This window comes from Ranitomeya variabilis, chromosome 1 (assembly GCF_051348905.1).
Source record: "Ranitomeya variabilis isolate aRanVar5 chromosome 1, aRanVar5.hap1, whole genome shotgun sequence".
Taxonomy (NCBI): domain Eukaryota; kingdom Metazoa; phylum Chordata; class Amphibia; order Anura; family Dendrobatidae; genus Ranitomeya; species Ranitomeya variabilis.
Window position 1 is genome coordinate 901573125 of NC_135232.1, and position 21488 is coordinate 901594612.

Genomic DNA, 21488 nt, shown 5'->3' on the forward strand with positions numbered 1-21488 from the left:
AGCAAAAAAGCCAACCAAAAAAACAAGTGTGGGACTGCACTTTTTTTGCAATTTCACTGCACTTGGAATTTTTTTCCCGTTTTCTAGAACACGACAAAACCAATGAGGTCGTTCAAAAGTACAACTCGTCCCGCAAAAAATAAGCCCTCACATGGCCAAATTGACGGAAAAATAAAAAAGTTATGGCTCTGGGAAGGAAGGGAGTGAAAAATGAACACGAAAAATGGAAAATCCCAAGGTCATGAAGGGGTTAAACTTGCTAAATACCATTTTAAATATTATAAGGTGTGTACTTTTTAAAATTGGATAATTTGTGGTAAGTGTAATACACGGTTGTTCTCAAAAGTTTACACACCACGGATAGAGTTTTTGCTTTCTTGGCCTTTTTTCAGAGAATATGAAAACTTTTTCTCCACTCATGGTTAGAGGTTGGGTGAAACCATTTATTGTCAAACTACTGTGTTTTCTCTTTTTAAATCATAATGCCAACCCAAAACATCAAAATGACCCCGATCAAAAGTTCACATACCCCATTTCTTAATACCGTGTTTTGCCCCCTCTAACATCAATGACAGCTTGAAGTCTTTTGTGGTAGTTGTGGATGAGGTTCTTTATTTTCTCAGACGGTAAAGCTGCCCACTCTAACTCCAGTTCCTGTTAATTCCTGGGCTGTCTAGCATGAACTGCGTGCTTGAGATCTCCCCGGAGTGGCTCAATAATATTGAGGTCAGGAGACTGAGATGGCCACTTCAGAACTTTCACTTTGTTCTGCTGTAGCCAATGACAGGTCGACTTGGCCTTGTGTTTTGGATCGTTGTTATGTTGGAACGTCCAAGTACGTCTCATGCACAGCTTCCGGACTGATGAGTGAAAATTTGCCTCCAGTACTTGCTGATAACATGTTGCATTCATCTTACCTTCAACTTTGACCAAATTTCCTGTGCCTTTGTAGCTCACACATCCCCAAAACATCAGTAATCCACCTTCGTGCTTTACAGTAGGAATGGTGTTCCTTTCATCATAGGCCTTGTTGACCTCTCTCCAAATGTACCATTTATGGTTGTGACCAAAAAGTTGAATTTTGGTCTCATCACTCCAAATTACCTTGTTCCAGAAGTTTTGAGGCTTGTCTCTGTGCTGTTTTGTGTATTGCAGACAAATTACTTTGTTTCATTTGTGCAGTAATGGCTTTCTTCTGGTGACTCGACCATGCAGCCCATTTTTACCTCCTTATTGTGCATCTTGAAACAGCCACACCGCTAGTTTTAAGAGAGTCCTGTATTTCAGCTGTTATTTGTGGGTTTTTCTTTGCACCCCGAACAATTTTCCTGGCATTTGTGGACTACATTTTTGTTGATTTTCCATTTGTTAATTAGTTTGAACGCTGCTGACTGGCATTATCAATTCCTTGGATATCTTTTTGTATCCCTTTCCTGTTTTATGCAGTTTAACTACCTTTTCCCGTAGATCCATTCTTTTGCTTTCCCCATGACTCACAATCCAGAAACATCAGTGGCTGCATGAAAGATGCAAGAGTCTATCTGGATCCCAGAAACTCACTCAGCTTTTATGCACTCACACTGATTACAAGCAAACAGGTCACAGGTGAGGGGATATTACCATTAGTAGCCATTCAAACCCATTTGTGTCAACTTCTGTGCATGTTATCAGGCCAAAATCACCAGGGTATGTGAACTTTTGATCAGGATCATTTGGATGTTTTGGGCTGTCATTATGATTTAAAAAGAGAAAAAACAGTAGTTAGACAATAATTGGCTTCGCCCAACCACTAACCATGAGTGAAGAAAAAGTTTTGGTGTTATCACCCTTTAACTGTTTACAGTGATATGACTGTTTAATGGCATGCACATTCAAAAAAATAAAAACCTATACATTTTAATTTGAGTATACCTTCTGAAAAGATTATCTCTGTCAGTATTGGTGCCTCGTCTTTCAGGCAGTGTGAGCTGCCAAAAGAACCAGTCATGGTTAAAGATCAGCGCCAGTCCTCGTCGTCTGTTTTTCATGTTATACTCTGCAGCTGGGTCCAGTGCTTGAGACCTTGAAATGTAACCAGATACATTAGATCACTTGTGTTGGAAGTTATGAACACGTGTTCCCTACAGAGAAACATCATAACCATTTTTATAGATTCTTTGTTTACATGACATTAAAAGGAACACACACTTCGATATCTTTACTTGTTAACAGTAATATGTGACCAGGTTTTTGCCATGCAATTGAAAGCACCATAAAGTATTAGCATAGATCCTGATTCCGGGAATGTGTCACTTACTAGGCTGTGTTATTTTGTTTCAATACAGTCAGTGTTTTATCAGCAGGAGATCATTACAAGACACCTGGCCTCAGGCCTACTTGTCCAAACACATCCCCATGAACCGATTAGCAGCTTTTTGGCACTATACAATGTACACAGAAAGCTGTGGTGTGGGTCGGAGTTATACACAGCTCAACATCTGAGCTCTGCTAGATCTGCAGCAGAGAAAACTGTGATTCTACCATAACTGCTAGTAAACTAAGTGATACATCACTGAAATCAGGGTCTCTGTCCCTATATCATCCTGCTGTCATATTACATAGCAAAACCTGCTGACATTCCCTTTAACTATTTTGTCTACTACTTTTATGTTGATAACCTATTTTGGGGATAGGTCATTATTATCAGATTGCTGTGGGCCCACACAGGTCAGCTGTTATCAGGTCTAGAGCTAAAGTACAGAACGCAACAGCACGGCTCCGTGCACCATTTCGTTGAATAGAACCTGGGCGGCAGTTTTTGGGAACAGCAACTAAGCAGTGTATCAAGCTGTGCTGTTCTGTGCCATACCCCGTTTACATCCAGCCACCGCCAGAGCTGATAACAGCTGATCAGAAGTAGTGATGGTGACTAACTCTACCAATTTGATATCAATGACCATTAATATCAGATTAGTGGACAACCCCTTTAAAAGACCTACTCCTATTTTTAAGAATGGTCTCTCCTAGCCAAGCAGGTTAATTGCTCTGAACAAAACGTGACTGGAACAACGGAGTAACTGCTAGGAATTGCTTGAATTCTGCACTTTTCTCAAAAGGAGCAGTGAGGCACATGCAATATAGTTAGTTCCAACAACCGAACATTAGTCTGAAGAGTAAATTGACATAGAAAACAATCAAGGTTTTTTCCACAGCTTGCAAACAAGATTCTATAAAGTCCCTTTTACATAAATTGTACAATACTGTAGTTTCAACTCAGATAATTCCCAATCTAAAAACTGGAAACCCATGATGATCTTTGGTCAACTGACACAGGGTTTATTGGTACAATATAAAAAGGTGAGTATTTTTAACCAATATATGCTATGGCAAATAAGATGAAAGGAGTGTACCTAATCACTTTTTGTGGAAATCAAATAGCATTTATCATCATATTTACTACTGTATTCTTATCAAATTCCTATTTTCATTCCGAAAATGTTAAAAGTTTTGTTTTGTTTTACACAGACCAAATGTCTTCATTAAAATAAATTGCAGAGTTTTTGTATGAGACTCCACTATTCGGGTCTATAGGTGTGCAAAAAACATGAAAAAAATGGATACTATTAGAATCAACCATATAGCATCCAATTTTTACATATACATTGCAGTTTTTAACATGGGAAACTGTGTTTGGTCTTGTAAATTTTAATAACTGCTGATGTATAAAAATGATGCCATATGGATAGCACAAGGTGGACTATACAGCTAAAAGCTCCTGGAAGCTTTCCTGCATAAAAGGGATCCTGTCACCCACCCACCCCCAGGCATTTTTAACTAAAAGAGCCACCTTGTGCAGCACTAATGCTGCATTCTGTCAAGGTGGCTCTCTTTAGTTGGGGTTACTTTCAATGCTAAAATATTTGTTTTTATCATTTGCCCCTCATACCCGTAGTCTGTCGGGGGGGCATGTCTATTCCCCCCCGGACACAAACGCCTCCCAGCCATCCCTCAGCCACTATGTGCGCCGGGCGTCACCTGCTCTGCAGTCATTAAGTTTCCCGGCGCTGTACGTTTTTTTTTTTTTGGGGGGGGGGGGCATGCGCAGTTTGCTCTGCCCTTCGACTCCCATCACATGATGGGAACTTACAGCGCAGGCGCCGGGGACGTTAATGTGGACTGCAGAGGAGGCGGCGCACAGAGGGCCTGAGGGATGGCTGGAAGGCGTTTGTGTCCCGGGGGAAAAGACATGCCCCCCGGACAGACTACAGGTATGAGGGGCAAATTATAGAAACAAATATTTTAGCGTTGGAAGGGACCCCAACTAAAAAGAGCCACCTTGACACAATGCAGCATTAGTGCTGCACAAGGTGGCTCTTTTAGTTAAAAATGCTTGGGGGTTGGTGGGTGACAGGATCCCTTTTATGCAGGCTCCCTTTAAGACTCTCAGAAGTGCACTGTTAGCCACTCCCATGTAATCTGGGCCCTGGCTAGCACTCATGTTCAGAGCTAATATCACAACTCTGTTGTCGGTTGTCCCGGGATCAGAGGCTCCTTCCCTGTCCTTCATGCTTATTCATAGTCAGAGCTGCTTGTCTGGGTAAGGAGCTCCCTGGATAAGAAAAACTTATTGAACTGAGCTGTTATTAGAGACTATGGGAAACAAAACCAGTTTTTCTGCTAGACAGTCAATAAATCAGGCTAGCTCTCCCTGTTCCCCGGAATACTTCTGATGGTGAAGATGCCGGGGCCACGTATCTTGCCTTACCTCTTGAATCCACCCTCAGTCTGTACCCTTCCCCCACCCAGGGAAGAGCGGAGTAGTAGTGTACCTTAATACACCAACCAGACTAACAAGGTAATACAAACAGGGGTAACAAAAATACCAAACATATAAATATACTCACACATACAACAGAGGAATGCACTGGGGAGTGGAGGATGGGGTTAAACCAAAGTACTAGGAGAAAGGGAATTACCAGGCACTCAAAATCTAGCAAAAGTAGCAAACAGTGCAGAGCTGAGAGCCTTAATGCAAGAAAGCTTCCAGGAGCTCTCAACTGAGCAGATTAACCCCTGCATTGCTAAAATAAACTTGCACCATTTAAGGCCGGTTTCACACGTCAGTGGCTCTGGTACGTGAGGTGACAGTTTCCTCACGTACCGGAGACACTGACACACGTAGACCCATTAAAATCAATACATCTGTGCAGATGTCATTGATTTTTTGCGGACCGTGTCTCCGTGTGCCAAACACGGAGACATGTCAGTGTTCGTGGGAGCGCACGTATTACACGGACCCATTAAAGTCAATGGGTCCGTGTAAAACACGGACCTCAAACGGACGTTGTCCGTCTGCAGTCCGTGTGGCGTGCCGGAGACAGCGCTACAGTAAGCGCTGTCCCCCCCACATGGTGCTGAAGCCGCGATTCATATCTTCTCTGCAGCAGCGTTTGCTGTATAGAAGATATGAATAATAGTGCTTAAATGAAAGATCTATGTGTCCGCCGCCCCCCCACCCCCTGTGCGCCCCCCCACTGTTCAGAAAATACTCACCCGCTTCCCTCGTTGGCTGTCGCTGCTTCCTCTCTGCCCGCGCCTTCTACTGTATGCGGTCACGTGGGGCCGCTCATTTACAATCATGAATAGTCGGCTCCACCCCTATGGGAGGTGGAGCCGCCTATTCATGACTGTAAATGAGCCGCCCCACGTGACCGCATACAGTGGAAGCCGCGGCCAGACCAGGAAGGAGCGACAGCCAACGAGGGACGCGGGTGAGTATTTTCTGAACAGCGGGGGGTCGCACAGGGGGTGGGGGGGCGCACAGGGGGTGGGGGGTCGGCGGACACATAGATCTTTCATTTAAACACTATTATTCATATCTTCTATGCAGCAAACGCTGCTGCAGAGAAGATATGAATCACGGCTTCAGCACGATGCAGGGGACAGCGCTAAACTTTAGCGCTGTCTCCTGCACGCTCCGTGTGGTACCCACTCGTCACACGGGCGGCACACGTGTGCCACACGTATGGCCTACGTGAGCTCACGGGCACGGATAACTCCGGTACCGATTTTTTCCGGTACTGGAATTATCTGGACGTGTGGGACAGCCCTAATATAAAGGCGAAGTGCTTCTAATCAGTGCAGGAGTAGGAGAAATCAGACTCTGTGGTCTTCTAGCTCCTCTGTCGTGTTAAACCCTTGAAAGAGGCCTTGTGTTCATACTTCAAGCTTCCAAATATAAACTATATGAATCCATTTCTTATAAATATCTCAATTAAAAATTAGAATAATTGTCTACTCACTTGACAAACCAACCATCAGTCTCAGTGACGTTTGAAGCGCCATCTAGAAAGGATGAATACAAATCTTCAAAAAAAAACAGTTTAACTTTATAAAATATTCTCCATAACAGAAAACATAGGTAGAGATATTTGTAATACGTTCACACGCTGGAAAAAAAAAGTGTCATTTACAACCCCAATTCCAAAAAAGTTGGAACACAAACAAGAATACAATGATTTGGAGATCTCTTACAGCCATATTTTATTCACAACAGAACATGAACATAGAACACAGATGAGAAATTGAAAGTTAAACATTTTTACAATTTTTTTGAGATGTTTTGCTGTCAATTTCTAAAGAAGTTAAATTTTTTCAAATGAAATGGAAAAATGTCCAACTTTTCTCTTCTGATCTATATTCTATGTTCTGTTGTGAATACTATAAAAAAGTTATTTCCAAATCACTGCAGTTTTATACATTTTACACAGCGCCCAACTTTGTTATTGGGGTTGTATTTAAACTGCAAAAATCTGATATTGATCCAATTTCTACATCCGATTTTCGATTTGAGATGCCGATTTTTGCAAAGGATTAGCCTTATTGTCATTCAATGGGATTTATTTCAACTTTTCCATAAAAAAAATCCACCCAAGGTAAGTAGCTTGTAAAAAATATTGCTTTGCGTGTAAACCAATTTTCAGAAACCCCAGAAACAGATGGCCGCCTGATTATATAATAAACAAGCTTTGGAAAAAAGTAATAATGTCCTAGGTGACTTAGCCCTTAGAGATTTGAGCACACAGCGGTAATTGTGTGGCTTGAATTAATTATATGCTAGGCTTGTTTATTCATAGTCAGAGCTGCTTGTCTGGGTAAGGAGCTCCCTGGATAAGAAAAACTTATTGAACTGAGCTGTTATTAGAGACTATGGGAAACAAAACCAGTTTTTCTGCTAGACAGTCAATAAATCAGGCCCACTATGTATTTAGCATGCCATAGTTGCTTACTGTGTAAAAAAAGGAGATTTCACAGAGACATCATTGGTGATGTCTCTGAGAGTCATGGAGAATGCCCTTCAATCCTGCATTACTGGGGTATATACTCGAGTATAAACCTACCCAAGTATAAGCTGAGGCACCTAATTTTGCCACGAAAAACTGGGAAAACTTATTGATTCTATTAAAAGCCGGGTATGCAATGTCCTCTCATCCCCATCCTGGTATGCATGGCTCCTCATCCACATCCTGGTATGCATGGCCCCTTATCCCTATCCTGGTATGCATGGCCCCCCCATCCCTATCCTGGTATGCATGGCTCCCTCATCCTCATCCTTGTATGCATGGCCATCTCAACCCTATTCTGGTATGCATGGTTCTTCATCCCTATCCTGGTATGCATGACCCCCCTCATCCCTATCCTGGTATGCATGGCCCCCTCATCCCTATCCTGATATGCATAGCCCCCTCATCCCTATTCTCGTATGCATGGCTTCCTCATCCCTATTCTCGTATGCATGGCTTCCTCATCCCTATCCTGGTCTGAATGGTTCCTCATCCCTATCCTGGCATGTATGGCCCCCATCAGAAAAGCATTAAAAAAACAAACAAAAAAAAACATCCTACTCGCAGCATCTTGTTCAGATGCCAGCAGCTGCTGGGCGATCACTATGCTGCACGCCCATGGGAGTGGAAGGAGGTGAATAGTCATTTCACTTTAGTAGCATGCACCTCTGACTGCCCGGCCGCTGCTGGAAGCCGGCGTCTGAGGCTGACACTGTGCCTGCTATTACAGAAAAATTAATATTCACTGCCAGCACAGTGAATATTCATTTCTCTTTAGCAGCGGGCACAAGCTTTAGTTGAAGCCGCCTTAAAAAGATGAGAGGCCTGTAATTGACATCATAGGTAGACCACAACTATGAGAGTCAAAATGAGAAAACAAATCCAGAAAATCACCTTGTCTGATTTGGCAAGATTTATTTTGCAACTTATGGTGGAAAATAAGTATTCGGTCACCTAAGAACATGCAAGATTTCTGGCTCTCACAGACCTGGAACTTCTTCTTTAAGACGCTCCTCTGTCCTCCACACTTGTTATCAGTATAAAAGACATCTGTCCACAACCACAAACGGTCACACTCCAAACTCCACTATGGTGAAGACCAAAGAGCTGTCTTAATACACCAGAAATAACATTGTAGCCATGCACCAGGCTGGGAAGACTGAATCTGCAATAGGCAAGCAGCTTGATGTGATGAAATCAATTGTGGGAGCAATAGTAAGAAAATGAAAGACATACAAGACCACTGATAATCTCCCTCGATCTGGGGCTCCAAGCAAGATCTCACCCTGTGAGGTCAAAATGATCACAAGAACAGTGAGCAAAAATCCCAGAACCACAAGGGGGACCTAGTGAATGACCTGCATAGAGCTGGGACCACCGTAACAAAGACTACCATCAGTAACACACTACGCCGCCAGGGACTCAGATCCTGCAGTGCCAGACATGTCCCACCTACTTAAGCCAGTACATGTCCGGGCCCATCTGAAGTTTGCTAAAGAGCATTTGGATTATCCAGAAGAGTATTGGGAGAATGTCATATGGTCTGATGAAACCAAAGTAGAATTGTTTGGTAGAAACAAAACTCACCGTGTTTGGAGGAGACAGAATGCCGAGTTGCATCCAAAGAACACCATACATACTGTGAAGCATGGGGGTGGTAACATCATGCTTTGGGGCTGTTTTTCTGCAAAAGGACCAGGATGACTGATCCACGTACATGAAAGTATGAATGGGGCCATGTATCCTGAGATTTTGACTGCATACCTCATTCCATCAGCAAGGGCATTGAAGATGAAACATGGAGGAGTCTTTCAGCATGATAATGATCCCAAGCACACTGCCAAGGCAACGAAGGAGTGGCTTCGTAAGAAGCATATGAAGGTTCTGGAGTGGCACAGCCAGTCTCCAGATCTCAACCCCATAGAAAACCTTTGGAGTGAGTTGAAAGTCCGTGTTGCCCAGCGACAGGCCCAAAACATCACTGCTCTAGAGGAGATCTACGTTGTGAAGACTTACAGAAAATGTTTGACCACTATCATTGCCAAAAAAAGGGATATATAAAAAATATTGAGATGAAGTTTTGTTAATGACCAAATACTTATTTTCCACTATAATTTGCAAAATAAATCTTGCCAAGCCAGACAAGGTGGCTGACTAAATTGGGTTTAAACCATGTCAAACCAATAAACAGGGAAAGGTTCTCTTTGTTCTAAAATGTTTTACTCTGATTGTAGTTTTTTCTTTAATTTTCTGAACATGATTTTGAGGGTGGATATCTCATCTAATATGCTGTTAAGAGCCATGATAAATGTATTCCAGCCACATGGACCGTATGAACTAAACTGGAGAAATTCACAGACTTCTATGGGAGAGTGTTCACAAGATATCAGAAATATATTTTCTATTGAAATGGTGACATGGAAATTTAAACTATTTTTATAAAAAGATTTTAACCCCTTCACCCACGAAGCTTTTTTCGGTTTTGCGTTTTCGTTTTTCGCTCCTCTTCTTCCCAGAGTCATAACTTTTTTTTAATTTTTCAGTAAATATGACCATGTGAGGGTTTGTTTTTTGTGGGACGAGTTGTACTTTTGAACAACACCATTGGTTTTACCATTTCGTGTACTAGAAAACGGGAAAAAAAATTCCAAGTGCGGAGAAATTGCAAAAAAGTGCAATCCCACACTTGTTTTTTGTTTGGCTTTTTTACTATGTTCACTAAATGCTAAAACTGACCTATTATGATTCTCCATGTCATTACGAGTTCATAGACACCAAACATGTTTAGGTGATTTTTTATGTGGTGAAAACGAATTCAAAACTTTGTTTAAAAAAATTACGCTTCAATAGTATCCATAGGAGACTAGAAGCTGCCACAGGCCGATCGGCTCTGCTACATAGAGGTGATGGTCAGATCGCCTCTATGTAGTAGAATTGCTAACTTGCTATGAGCGCCGACCACAGGGTGGTGCTCAAACCAATACGGCACTGACAACCATAGAGGTCTCCAGGAGACCTCGGGTTGTCATATGTCGACACACCGGTGACCCGCGATCACCTTACACAGGTCACCGGTGTGCATATTTCCAGCACGATTGCTGGAAGCGCCATTTAAATGCCGCTGTCAGAGTTTGACAGCGGCATTTAACTAGTTAATTGTGGGCTCAGCTATTGCCGACACATGTCAGCTGTTCAAAACAGCTTACATGTCCCGGGAAAGATGTGGGCTCACCACCGGAGCCCACATTAAAGGGAGGGATATCGACATCGGCGTACTTCTATCAGTAATGCTATCAATTAAAATTAACATCTGAAAAAAGTATGTTACACCCATAGCATTGATATATGATCTGTGACTCACACGCTGTTGCAAAACTACAAACCAGCATGTTGCTAAAACTATGAGAGCCTGCAGGTATGCAATTGCCATAGACATGAAAGTTTATATAAAATCACTACCTTTATTCTCTGGTATTTTTCTGCTGTCAATCTCCTCCTGACCTGTTAAATACAATAAAATGTTTATATTCTTAGAACATGAAATATACATAAGGCATGAGAATTGTTCACTGCACCGTTAAGCTACACAGATACATTTTCTAGAGTAATTGAGGCAGAAGCCCCAATACACATTACATGGAGATGCACTCGTTCGGCCAAGTTTGCCTGTGTTCTGTATGGGAAAGCCTCCAGCTGACATTACCTGGCGATCTATCTCTAGGAAAACAGTGTGATCAGCCAACTGAAATCAGATATGCCTGATCAACATCTTCCCTGACCATTAGTTGGCCGGTGCCCCCCATACACATTAGATTATAGGCTGAACCAGTCAATATCAGCAGTGTCGGATTGGGGTGCCAAGGGTCCACCAGTGACGATCTCCATGGTCCCACTTTTCAAATACCGTACATGCAACTGTGACATTATCTTCAATCACAAATTTATATAACAATGAACTGGGTATAGTGTTGAATGAATAAGATGCTGTCTCTGTCTGTACATAGTGATTCAAGTACATTGTGCCAGGCACTGTTCATATAAGAGGGTGGTGGCCTACTCTTGCATGGGAGCCCACGGGAGGATTCTCCTGTTCTCCTGTGGGCCAGTCCAAGAATGAATATTGGCAGGATCACCAACATTAGTCTAATGTGTATAAGGGACTTAAAGGAGAAGTCCAGGCTTTACACAAAAGTCTGCAGTCACTCTATTTGACTGCAAACTTGTCAATCCTGTCGTGAGGATTTCCGCTGCCGGCAGTGAGACCTAGCCTGTATGTGACTATAAGCATGCAATATGCATACACCCAGCCATATTCCAACTAGAGGTGCGCGACCTCGCTCAGTACAATTGAACTGACCAAGGTGACACAGTCTTAGTCTAAGTATGGCCATGATTATGTATATCATATACTTGTGGACACATGACCTCTCAGTCTTGGTCCTGGCCCTTTAAAATCCTCACTGCAAGGATTGACAAGTCTGCAGTACCATAGAGTGGCTGCAGACGTTCATGAAAAGCCTGGACAACCCCCTTTAAGGCTCTATCAGACTTCTAATGGTGCCTATGAAACTACTAATAGTGTCCTGAGGGATCTGATACTAGGACATTGGCAGCAAGTTCTGTAAGTTGTGAGGTGCTGCTTCCATGAATTGGACTTCTTTTCTAGCATATCTTACAAAAGCTCAGTTTGATGGAGATCCTGTGAATTTGTTGACTAAGTCAATATCTTGGCCTCCTTAACGTATTCCTAAACAATTTTTTGCAGTGTGAGCAGGTGTATTATCCTGCTGAAGGAGGTCACTTCCATTAGGAAATATCATTCTGTCATGAAACAATGATTAGGTAGGTGGTGTGTGTCAAAGCGGAATCTGATCAAGAGTCAGTAAGCGTCTATTTAGCTGGCAGTACCGATTCTGATTACATAACATTACATGATCATTACAATTTACAGAAACAAAAATAAAAAATCTACAAATTTTAAAATGACAGATTTAGTCAAACTTGATTGTAGATTAAATTCATTTTAATTAAAAGTATCCAATAAATCTCAAATACACAAGGAAATATTTAATTTAAAACAGTCTGCCCAGTACCATGATTCAAGATCCCAGTCAGCAAACATGGGATTATTATAACGGGCTCATTAGATATAAGCAATATCATAAGAATCAAACGTAGCAACACATATTGCGAGCCATATAGCAGAACACACAGAACTTGGGACAGAGGTCTTATAAAGTAGTTACACATCTTATCTTCTGATTACACTGTAACAAGGATACAAAAAAAAAATGGTGATCATGCACAGCGCCACAATGTATACTATCTTATGGCCTTAGTGACTTCCGTTACATCATATCTCATTTTCAATTACTAGGTGTGTTCCAAGTTTTGGCCAGAATATAGTGGAACAGTCTCTGAATGTTGTGCAAGAATTTCTCTCTTTTATAATCATGAGTCATTCCAATGTCCTGTTGTTTCCAGCTTAGTAAAGATGAACTTTCTACCGTCACTGGATTACTTTATGGGATGATAAGAAAGGAAGCACAAATATTCATTTGATACTGAACTCCATTACAGTAGAGAAGAAAGTGAAAATGGGTGTAGTACTAGGCCAAAGTTTCTTGGTTCTACAACTATACTTTGTATGTCTGTGATCCAATCACACTAAAGGGAAGATGGTTAGCCGTACATTGGGACGGTGTCAGATATATTACATATCAAATAGATTTGTTGCGTCCGAATTGTAAAGCACTATGGATTATGTTGGCTCGCTATAAAGAAAACGTATTATGATTATTATAGATCTGGCTCAGATACAATATTGTGAATTACAATAATCGTAAAAGTTGTTGTCCCACAAATATAACTTATACTGTAGGTAGGTGATAAGTGACTAATCACTGGGGGTCCCATCGAAAGGACTCCAATCTGAAACAAGTAGATCTATACTATGCCTTTTCCATGGATACTGTAGCCATGCTATAAATTTAGAATTACCGTAACTATTTTTTCACTGGATTACTATTGTCACTAATAAAAATATATATATATTTAAAAAAAAAAAAGTTAGTGAAGCTGGATTTTCTACTAATTATTGTGTCCTGGCATAGATGGGTCCGTGCTCTGAACTACATGGAAATCCTATGATGGTGTACTGGATCTTTTTCTACTTGTTAGGGTATGTTTCCACGGTCAGTAAGCGCTGCGGGTTGGACATCCGCAGCATCCAACCCGCAGTGGCCAGATGTTACAGCACAGTGGATGGGATTTCAAGAAATTCTATCTCCACTATGCGTGCTGGGACGCCTCCGCGTCCCTGCGGAGAATAACATGGGGCGCACCTTTCCAGACTGCAGCATGTCAATTTATCTTGCGGAGATGCTCAGTCTCTGCAAGATAAATGTCCTGTCCAATGTACTGGATGCAGTGATTCTGCACAGTTCAATGAACACATGCGAAATCACCTGTGTTGAAAATCCGACAGCGCTTTGGATGGAGCAGACATGTGCTGCATCCAAAGCGCTGCCGATTCCTGACCATGGGAACATACCCTTAGACTGGAGTCACACTAGAGAGGAATACAGACGAGTGCTATGCAAGAAAAAAAAAAAAACCGGCCGAAACGTTGCCATGATGGGCTACTAAATTTGAATACCCTCATAACCTTATCCACAATGACAAAGTTTGGCACATGCCTGAGGGGCCTTGCACCCTGATTTTTGTTTTTCTTTTCTGTGCTATATATATATATATATATATATATTGTAGCGTGGCTAAAGGTTGGATAGTCGACGGGAGGTATGTATCACAGGGATGGATGCTCCCTGCGATGTAACCCGGAGTGTTTTTGCACATAAAGCAAAAAGGCAGAGTCAATTGTTTAGTATATTTGGGTCCGGGTTACGGGTAGCTATGAGAGATGGGAGGGTCTGGCTACCCATATACCTCACCCCTGGGTAAGGGGCACAACCATGCCTATCTGTTTGCTTCAGGACCTGTGATGTCGTCAGAACCACATGTCTTATCATGTGATGGGTTCCTGGGTGTGGTTTCAGGCTACATAATGGAGCTGTGTTTGGCACATGGTGGTGAGTGTTAGGGATTCTGTCAGTGTGGACAGAGATCCCTGTGTCCAGGCGGGACACTACAGACAGGAGTCTGTGTAAAGAGACGGAGAAGCCTTTCTGTGTCTGTGGCTTCAGACAGAGCCTGAGTGCCGTCAGGCCTGAGAAGAGCAGAGATCTTCTATGGACTTTTATGCTATGTCGGCCTGATGTACGGACTCTTTACCCTTTGTTCATGTTGCTATGTGGTTTATGGAGTGAATAAACCTACATGAACGCTGAAGAGAATGTGCCTCCTGTTTCCTCCAACGCACCTGAGTGAGTGAACCCCTACTATATATATATATATAACTGTATATATGTTCTCACATATATGTGAGGCAATGGATCCGTTATTTGTCCATTTTGCAAACCGGCGAGAAAATCTCGCCATACGGATGACATACGGATGTCACACGGATACTTTAAAAAAAAAAAAAAAAAATCGCATCCTCGCACTGCACACAGATGACATAGGATCTCTGTTCGGGAACATTTGTGCGATTCTCGGTGGTTTAAAATGGACCGATTTTTTTTTTTTTTTTTTATACGTTATGTGTGACTCCAGCCTTATACAACTTTGCTGTCGACTGTTAATAAGCTGTAATTGTGGGACCACCCCTTCAACATGTCCATTTAATGGAAAATAGCATTTTTAGCAGAGCAGTTTCCAAGGTAAAATATTGCTATGTGCCCACGATGAGCTTTTGACGCTGTATATTTTTGCTGCTTCAAAAACACAGCATCTTACAGTTCCAGCAAAGTGGATGGGATTTATAGAAATGTCACGTCCACTGGGCTTCTATCTTATTCTATGTATACTGACCTGTGGTGTGTGTTTAAAATTCACAACATGTCAAGTTGTCTTGCGGGTACACCAAATTTTTTGTGCAAATTTTCCCCATAAAACTGCAAATGTGAAAAATCTGCAGTTAAGGAAGGCCTATGCATTTTTTAAAATGCATGCAATCCACAAATGACTATATCAATAGTTTTCTCTAAGCCAAATACCAGGAAATTTAAAACAAAGCATCTTTCTTTCAAGTATGCCATACCAAAAAAAGAGACACAAACCACAGTGTCAAAAATTTAATGAAAGTGCAAGTAACCTAATTTACCTGATAGGTGCAGAAAATGTGCAACATCAAAAACTCAAATACTCATCGTGGGAAAGTAGCCTAAGGGTATGGGCACACAGTTTGAGGAATTTTTTTTTGGCATTGGTCAGCTTAAAAAAAAAATATACGGTGTATGAAAAAAAAAAATAGTAAAAGCACTCTTCAAATGCTCAGCCTTTTAAGCATTTTTTTCCATGTCAGGCTTTGAAAAACATTTGGTGGGGGAAAAAAAGTTAATGTTGCTACTTTGAAGTGGTTCCTCATGGAATCCGCTCCAAACTAGGCTCTGTCCAATATAAAGACTGCAGAAAGGAGTCAGGAAAAAAAATATATTCCAAAACACTACAAAAACTCTTCAAAATTATTTTAAGGGCTACGTGTACACAGCATTTTTTGCTGATTTTTATTTTGGAGGAAACTAAGAAAAACCTCTAAGTTTTTTTAGGAGGATTTGAAGAGTTTCCTTTAGTTTCTGCTCACAATCTCCTAAAAAAAATCCTCTAGATGCATGTAGCAGGAAATTGAAAGTGCAGCCAAAAACTCCCCAAAAAGGATCTTTTCCTGAAGTTGTTTTCACGGAAAAAAATCACTGCTTTTAAACGCCTCAAAATATTCTGTGTGCACATAGCCTTATTGTCTTGAGCAACCAATGAAAACCTATGATTCTGGAAAACAGACAACAGAGATGACAAATGTAATTCCATTAATACAATAAGGAATAATTACCGGTATTTATTAATAATTAGTTAATTCTATGAACCTCTTGTTCGTATGTTCTCAGGGTGGTGAATTACCGGAGAATGCATAAACTATCCAACAAAGAGGAAAAAAATTGCAGCACTCACCCGATCCTTGAAGGTGAAAAATCCTTTATTTCTTTATACGGATAACATCATAAAGTGCGGTTGTGCAGGTGGCAAGGGAGTTTCAACAAGGAGAGACAATAGACCTGGCTGACTATGGCCGTTTCGTACCTAGTTTGCGCTTCTAAGGGTCCATTTCGCACCTACCTTGCGCTTCTAAGGGTCCATTTAGTGCCTAGCTTGGACCCGTAGAAGCTCAAGCTTGTCTGTCAGGTCTATTATCTCTCCTTGTTGAAAACGCCATCCAATCTGCAAGCACCATGTTATAGAGCAGGGGGAGCTGAGAAGATTGATATATAGTTTTGTGAGAAAAGATTCAGTATAACCTGTGATTTAATCATTTACACCTCTGCCCTTTCTGGTATTTTGGGTCCAGTAGGTGGTCAGTGACTGACAACTATCCCTGTATGCACACTTATACAAGGTAGGCTGTCTGTCACTGGTAGGACCGCCTACTGGACCCAAAATACCAGAAAGGGCGGAGGTGTAAATTAATAAAACATGGGATATACTGTATCTTTTCTCATAAAACTATATCAATCTGCTCAGCTCCCGCTGCTCTGTAAGGCCTCCTTCACACGTCCATGTTTAAACATGTACGTGAAAAAAAATAATAATATCGGCGCCATCAATGTTTTTGATCAGTGTTTCATCCATGTGTTCGTTTTTACCATCAGTAAATAAATAAATTACAAAGCTTCTCCTATACTTGCAATGTTAGACACTGACAGCACACGGATGGCACATGAATGCCATATTTGTGCCGTTGCGGTTTTACACTGACCCATAGAATTGTATTGGACCTTGTCATCTATGCTGTGGTAAAAAAAAGGATATGTCTCCTTGTGTTTTTCAAGAACACACAGTCCATGTACAAACACAGACACGTACATTGTAGGTATCAATGAGTACCATACGTGTGGGAGCCGTGGGAGAAATGGATTCCAGACGTACTGGAAACATGGATGTGTTTAAGGAGCCCTAAGACCACGTGCACACGTTGATTATTTGGTGAGTTTTTTACCTCAGTATTTGTAAGCCAAAACCAGGAGGAAAAGTATAATAGAAACACGTCACGACTTCTGGATTTGTCACCACTCCTGGTTTGGCTTACACATTCTGAGGTAAAAAAAAAAAACCACCAAATACTCAAAGTGTACATGAGGCCTAATAGAGTGCCTGCAGATTTGAGTGCATTTTCATAATGACGGGGCTCCATTAAGTGATGATGCTAGTTATATGGGCCTACAATTATTGTTCACTGCAATCAAGGAAGAAATTACAAAAGGAAAAGTAAAGCAGAGAGCAATTTTGGAGCGTATTTTACTCCTCACCTGGTACCTCTCCAGGCAACTCCCTTTCATTACCGACATCTGTGGGTGCAGTATCGGGCACCCTTGGACGACTCGCCTTGACAGTGTGCACCATTGGCATTGGTCTTTTGCGCTGTGAATGCAGCACAGTCTGCTGCTCTGCAGCCGGTTTTGTCACTTCTAAAAATGGAAACAAGACAGGAACATATAGCTAAGATTGCCAATACGTGTGTGCTGTGTGTGTACTGGGAGAAACCAGAGATATGCTTACTTAGCTGACCTACAAAAATAAACATTAGTAATATCACATTAAATGGTTATATAGTGTATACGGTTGAAATAGTCAAATGTCAATCAAAGTTCGACTAAGGATTGGGAAAGGATAAAAGGAACGGTTACAAGTCCACAATGTATGGTGCGGTCCACCCCAGAAGAGCTAATCTTTCCCTCCTGATCCCTTAGTGCAGGGGTCCCCAACCTGTGGCTTGGGAGCCACATGTGGCTCGCGGCTGTCTGCCAGCTTGGTACATTAGCTCCAGTTCTACAAACAGGAATGAAGAGCACATCTGAAAATGGTAAATTTTGTGATCAGCCCTGCACAGAAGAGCAGATCTGGATGCACATATACTGGTCTTGGAGATTTTAAGATGATTTAAGTATGGTACGCTGGAGACAAGCTGACACCACTAGTCAGAGGAGGTTATTGAAGCTGGATGTGACAGTGTCTTGGGAGTGCTTTATAGGAGAATACTGAATGGGGGTATTGTAGGAACCCCTGGATCTTTGTATACTGCTCTGGGGTGATTGGTTTTTGTGGAAAAGCTTTGGTTACCCTTATGCCTGTAAGGCAGGAGTCACACTAGACCTTAATACGGACGAGTGCAATGCGATAAAAAAAAAAAAATCGCATAGCACTCGGCCCAATGTTAATCTATGGGGCAGCTCCTATTATCCGTTGTTTTGTCGGCCGTATTCAGGATCCGAGTGAAATCGCAGCATGCTGCGATTGTCACCATATCTCGGCCAAGAATCGCCAATGCAAGTCTATGGGTGCGAGAAAAAAAATCGGATTACACACGGACCATCAGTGTGACTTGCGAGAAATACGCGCCGGTGTTCTATAGAAAAGCCGGCAATTCAGTGCGGTGTACAGTAAAATCACACTGACATCTTAGAATAGAACAGATAAAATTAATGTCTAGACACAGTTTCGGTATATAATTTATTTATATGTCATTGAGACACACACATATATATATATATATATATATATATATATATATATATATATATATATATATATATAGCGGTAGATAGCAGAAAAGCCGGTGAACTCGAGCGTGGGAATTTTTCTGAATATTTTCTCACGCTCGAGTTCACATGAGTTTATGCCAGCAGGGGACACAGCACCGCAAGTCTAGGTAGCTACGATCCCCTGCTTTCCATTCATTCCCAGTTTTTACAGGCAGGGGCGGCTACATTAGCAGGCTTCTGCTTGTAAAATTATTTAACCCCTTCTGATGGATTTACATCTTGGGACTTGACTGTAACGCCGGAGAGGTATGGCATATTGTTGTTTTTTTATTTTAACTTTGTTTCAGGTGACAAGGGTCTTCAATCGGATTGAGCGTTTAATAAACTATTACAACACCCTGTGTCTTTATTTCATTAAAATACTTTTTTCCTAGTGTGTGTGTGTGTGTGTGTGTGTGTGTGATTTTTTTTTTAACCCTTTATTAATATAGGATAAAGGATTAATAATGGATAGGTGTCTTATTGACACCTCTCCATTATTAACCAGGCTTAATGTCACCTTACATTAGCAAGGTGACATTAACCCTTTATTACCCCATATCCCACCGCTACAGGGGAGTGGGAAGAGAGAGGCCAAGTGCCAGAATAGGCGCATCTTACAGAAGTGCCTTTTCTGGGGTGCCTGGGGGCAGATGTTTTTAGCCGGGGGGGGGACACTAACCATGGTCCCTCCCTAGGCTATTAATATCTGCCCTCAGTCACTGGCTTTCCCACTCTGGCGGAGAAAATTGCGCGGGAGCCCACGCCAATTTTTTCTGTGATTTAACCCTTTATTTTAACAGCTAGAGCCCCCAAATTTTGCACACAAACACTTCTAATATTAGTAGCGAGGAATATGTAAAAAAAAATAAGGGATATGAAATGGTTTACTCTATGTAAACCATGTCTCATATATCCTGTCGGGTTTGGGAAGGAGATAGCAAAAGCCGGCAATTGAATTACCGGCTTTTCTGCTATCTAGTGCTATATAAAATATATAATGTATTTACAAATATTTGAGGCCATGGATCCATTCTATGTCCATTTTGCAAGCCGGCGAGAAAATCTCGCCATACGGATGCCATACGGATGACAGACGGATAATTTTTGGAGAAAAAAAAAAAAATCGCATCCTCGCATTGAGTACGGATCACTGTTCAGGAAATTTTCTGCGTATCTCGGCCATCAGATAGAGGAATATTAAGATTTGAGAGTCCTCAGTGGTTGATATCTTTTAATGGCTAACTGAAAAGATAACAACAAATAGTTTTACAAACTGCTTAGATCTCTTCATCAAGCATAGAATAGCACAAAATCTTAGGCCACGATCACACATTCAGTATTTAGTCAGTATTTTAACTCAGTATTTATAAGACAAAACCAGAAATGGAACAATCAGAGGAAAAGTATAATAGAAATGCAGCGCCCCAGGGTCCTGGTCGTTGCAGTAATACCATTCTCCCACCAGGGGGAGTGATGTAACGTTTGAAGTCAATAAAGGAGATCTCTTTACCAGGTATCACAAACCATGCAACACACTTCACACTCCAGTCCACCAGGGGGAGCTATGCTCCTATTCATTAGGGCACTCTTCACAATTAGGTAAAACTGGTGGTCTCGATAGGAAGTTAGGCAGAAGCTGACTGGGCTTCACCCAGGCAGCAACTGTCAGGCAGACAGAGGGGAAGGAGGAATATCGAATAGCTGCTGACAGGGTGGTCCCTGACAGGGGTGGGATCCTGTCGGAGGCCTAGACAGAAGGCCACGGAGCTGCACCTGTTGTGAATTCCGTTCTTGGGCTCCCTCCTGTGGTTATGAATGGTACTTTTGGGAGTTCTGCCCTTGGGCTCCCTCTGGTGGTTTCGAGTGGAACTGCTGCTCCTGGAGTTTGGCCTGGCAGCTGACTTCACTAATCGGCTCCCTTGGCCTTTCTATTTAACAGGGCTCTGGTCTGTAATTCATGCCAGCTGTCAATGTTTTTCTAGGTTAGACTCAGTCCTTTCCTTGGATTTCCCTGATGGCCGTCCATGTCAGCATAAGATAAGTTCTTGCTAGTTCTTGTACTTACTGTTCAGTTTAAAGTTATGTCTCTTTTTGTCCAGCTTGTCATTATGAAATATTCAGGCTAGCTGGAAGCTCTGGGGAAGCAGAATTGCCCCTCCACACCGTGAGTCGGTGTGGAGGTTATTTTTGTAATCTCTGCATGGATTTTAGGGTTTTATATACTGACCGCACAGTGCCCTTTCTGTTATGGACCTGGTGGTTAGGTGCACCCAGAATGACCTGATGATTAAACTAGAAATCGAGACAAGCTCTGGGGAAGTGGGAACTCTGCTGACCGCAAACCCTACTCCTATCACACACACTAGAAATAGCCGTGGAGCGTACCTAACTCTCCCTAGACGCCTCTTCACAGCCTAAGAGCTAACTACCCCTAAAGATAGAAACAGAAGCCTTACCTTGCCTCAGAGAA

General features: G+C 41.9%; 1 protein-coding gene across 4 annotated transcripts in view; it reads right to left on the reverse strand.

Moving 5' to 3' along the window:
• CASP6 (caspase 6) overlaps positions 1–21488 on the reverse strand; it is a 71639-nt gene that overhangs the window by 14495 nt on the left and 35656 nt on the right. Inside the window, exons 2-5 of one of the 4 annotated variants that reach the window (XM_077278926.1) lie at positions 17744–17902; positions 10782–10823; positions 6282–6324; positions 1912–2061 (exon numbers count right to left, since the gene is read on the reverse strand). In XM_077278926.1, coding sequence (XP_077135041.1) covers positions 1912–2061; positions 6282–6324; positions 10782–10823; positions 17744–17902 — 394 coding nt within the window. Of the gene's footprint in view, positions 1–1911; positions 2062–6281; positions 6346–10781; positions 10824–17743; positions 17903–21488 lie in introns of all 4 variants that reach the window. The other 3 variants (XM_077278921.1, XM_077278936.1, XM_077278938.1) reach the window with 3 other exon arrangements.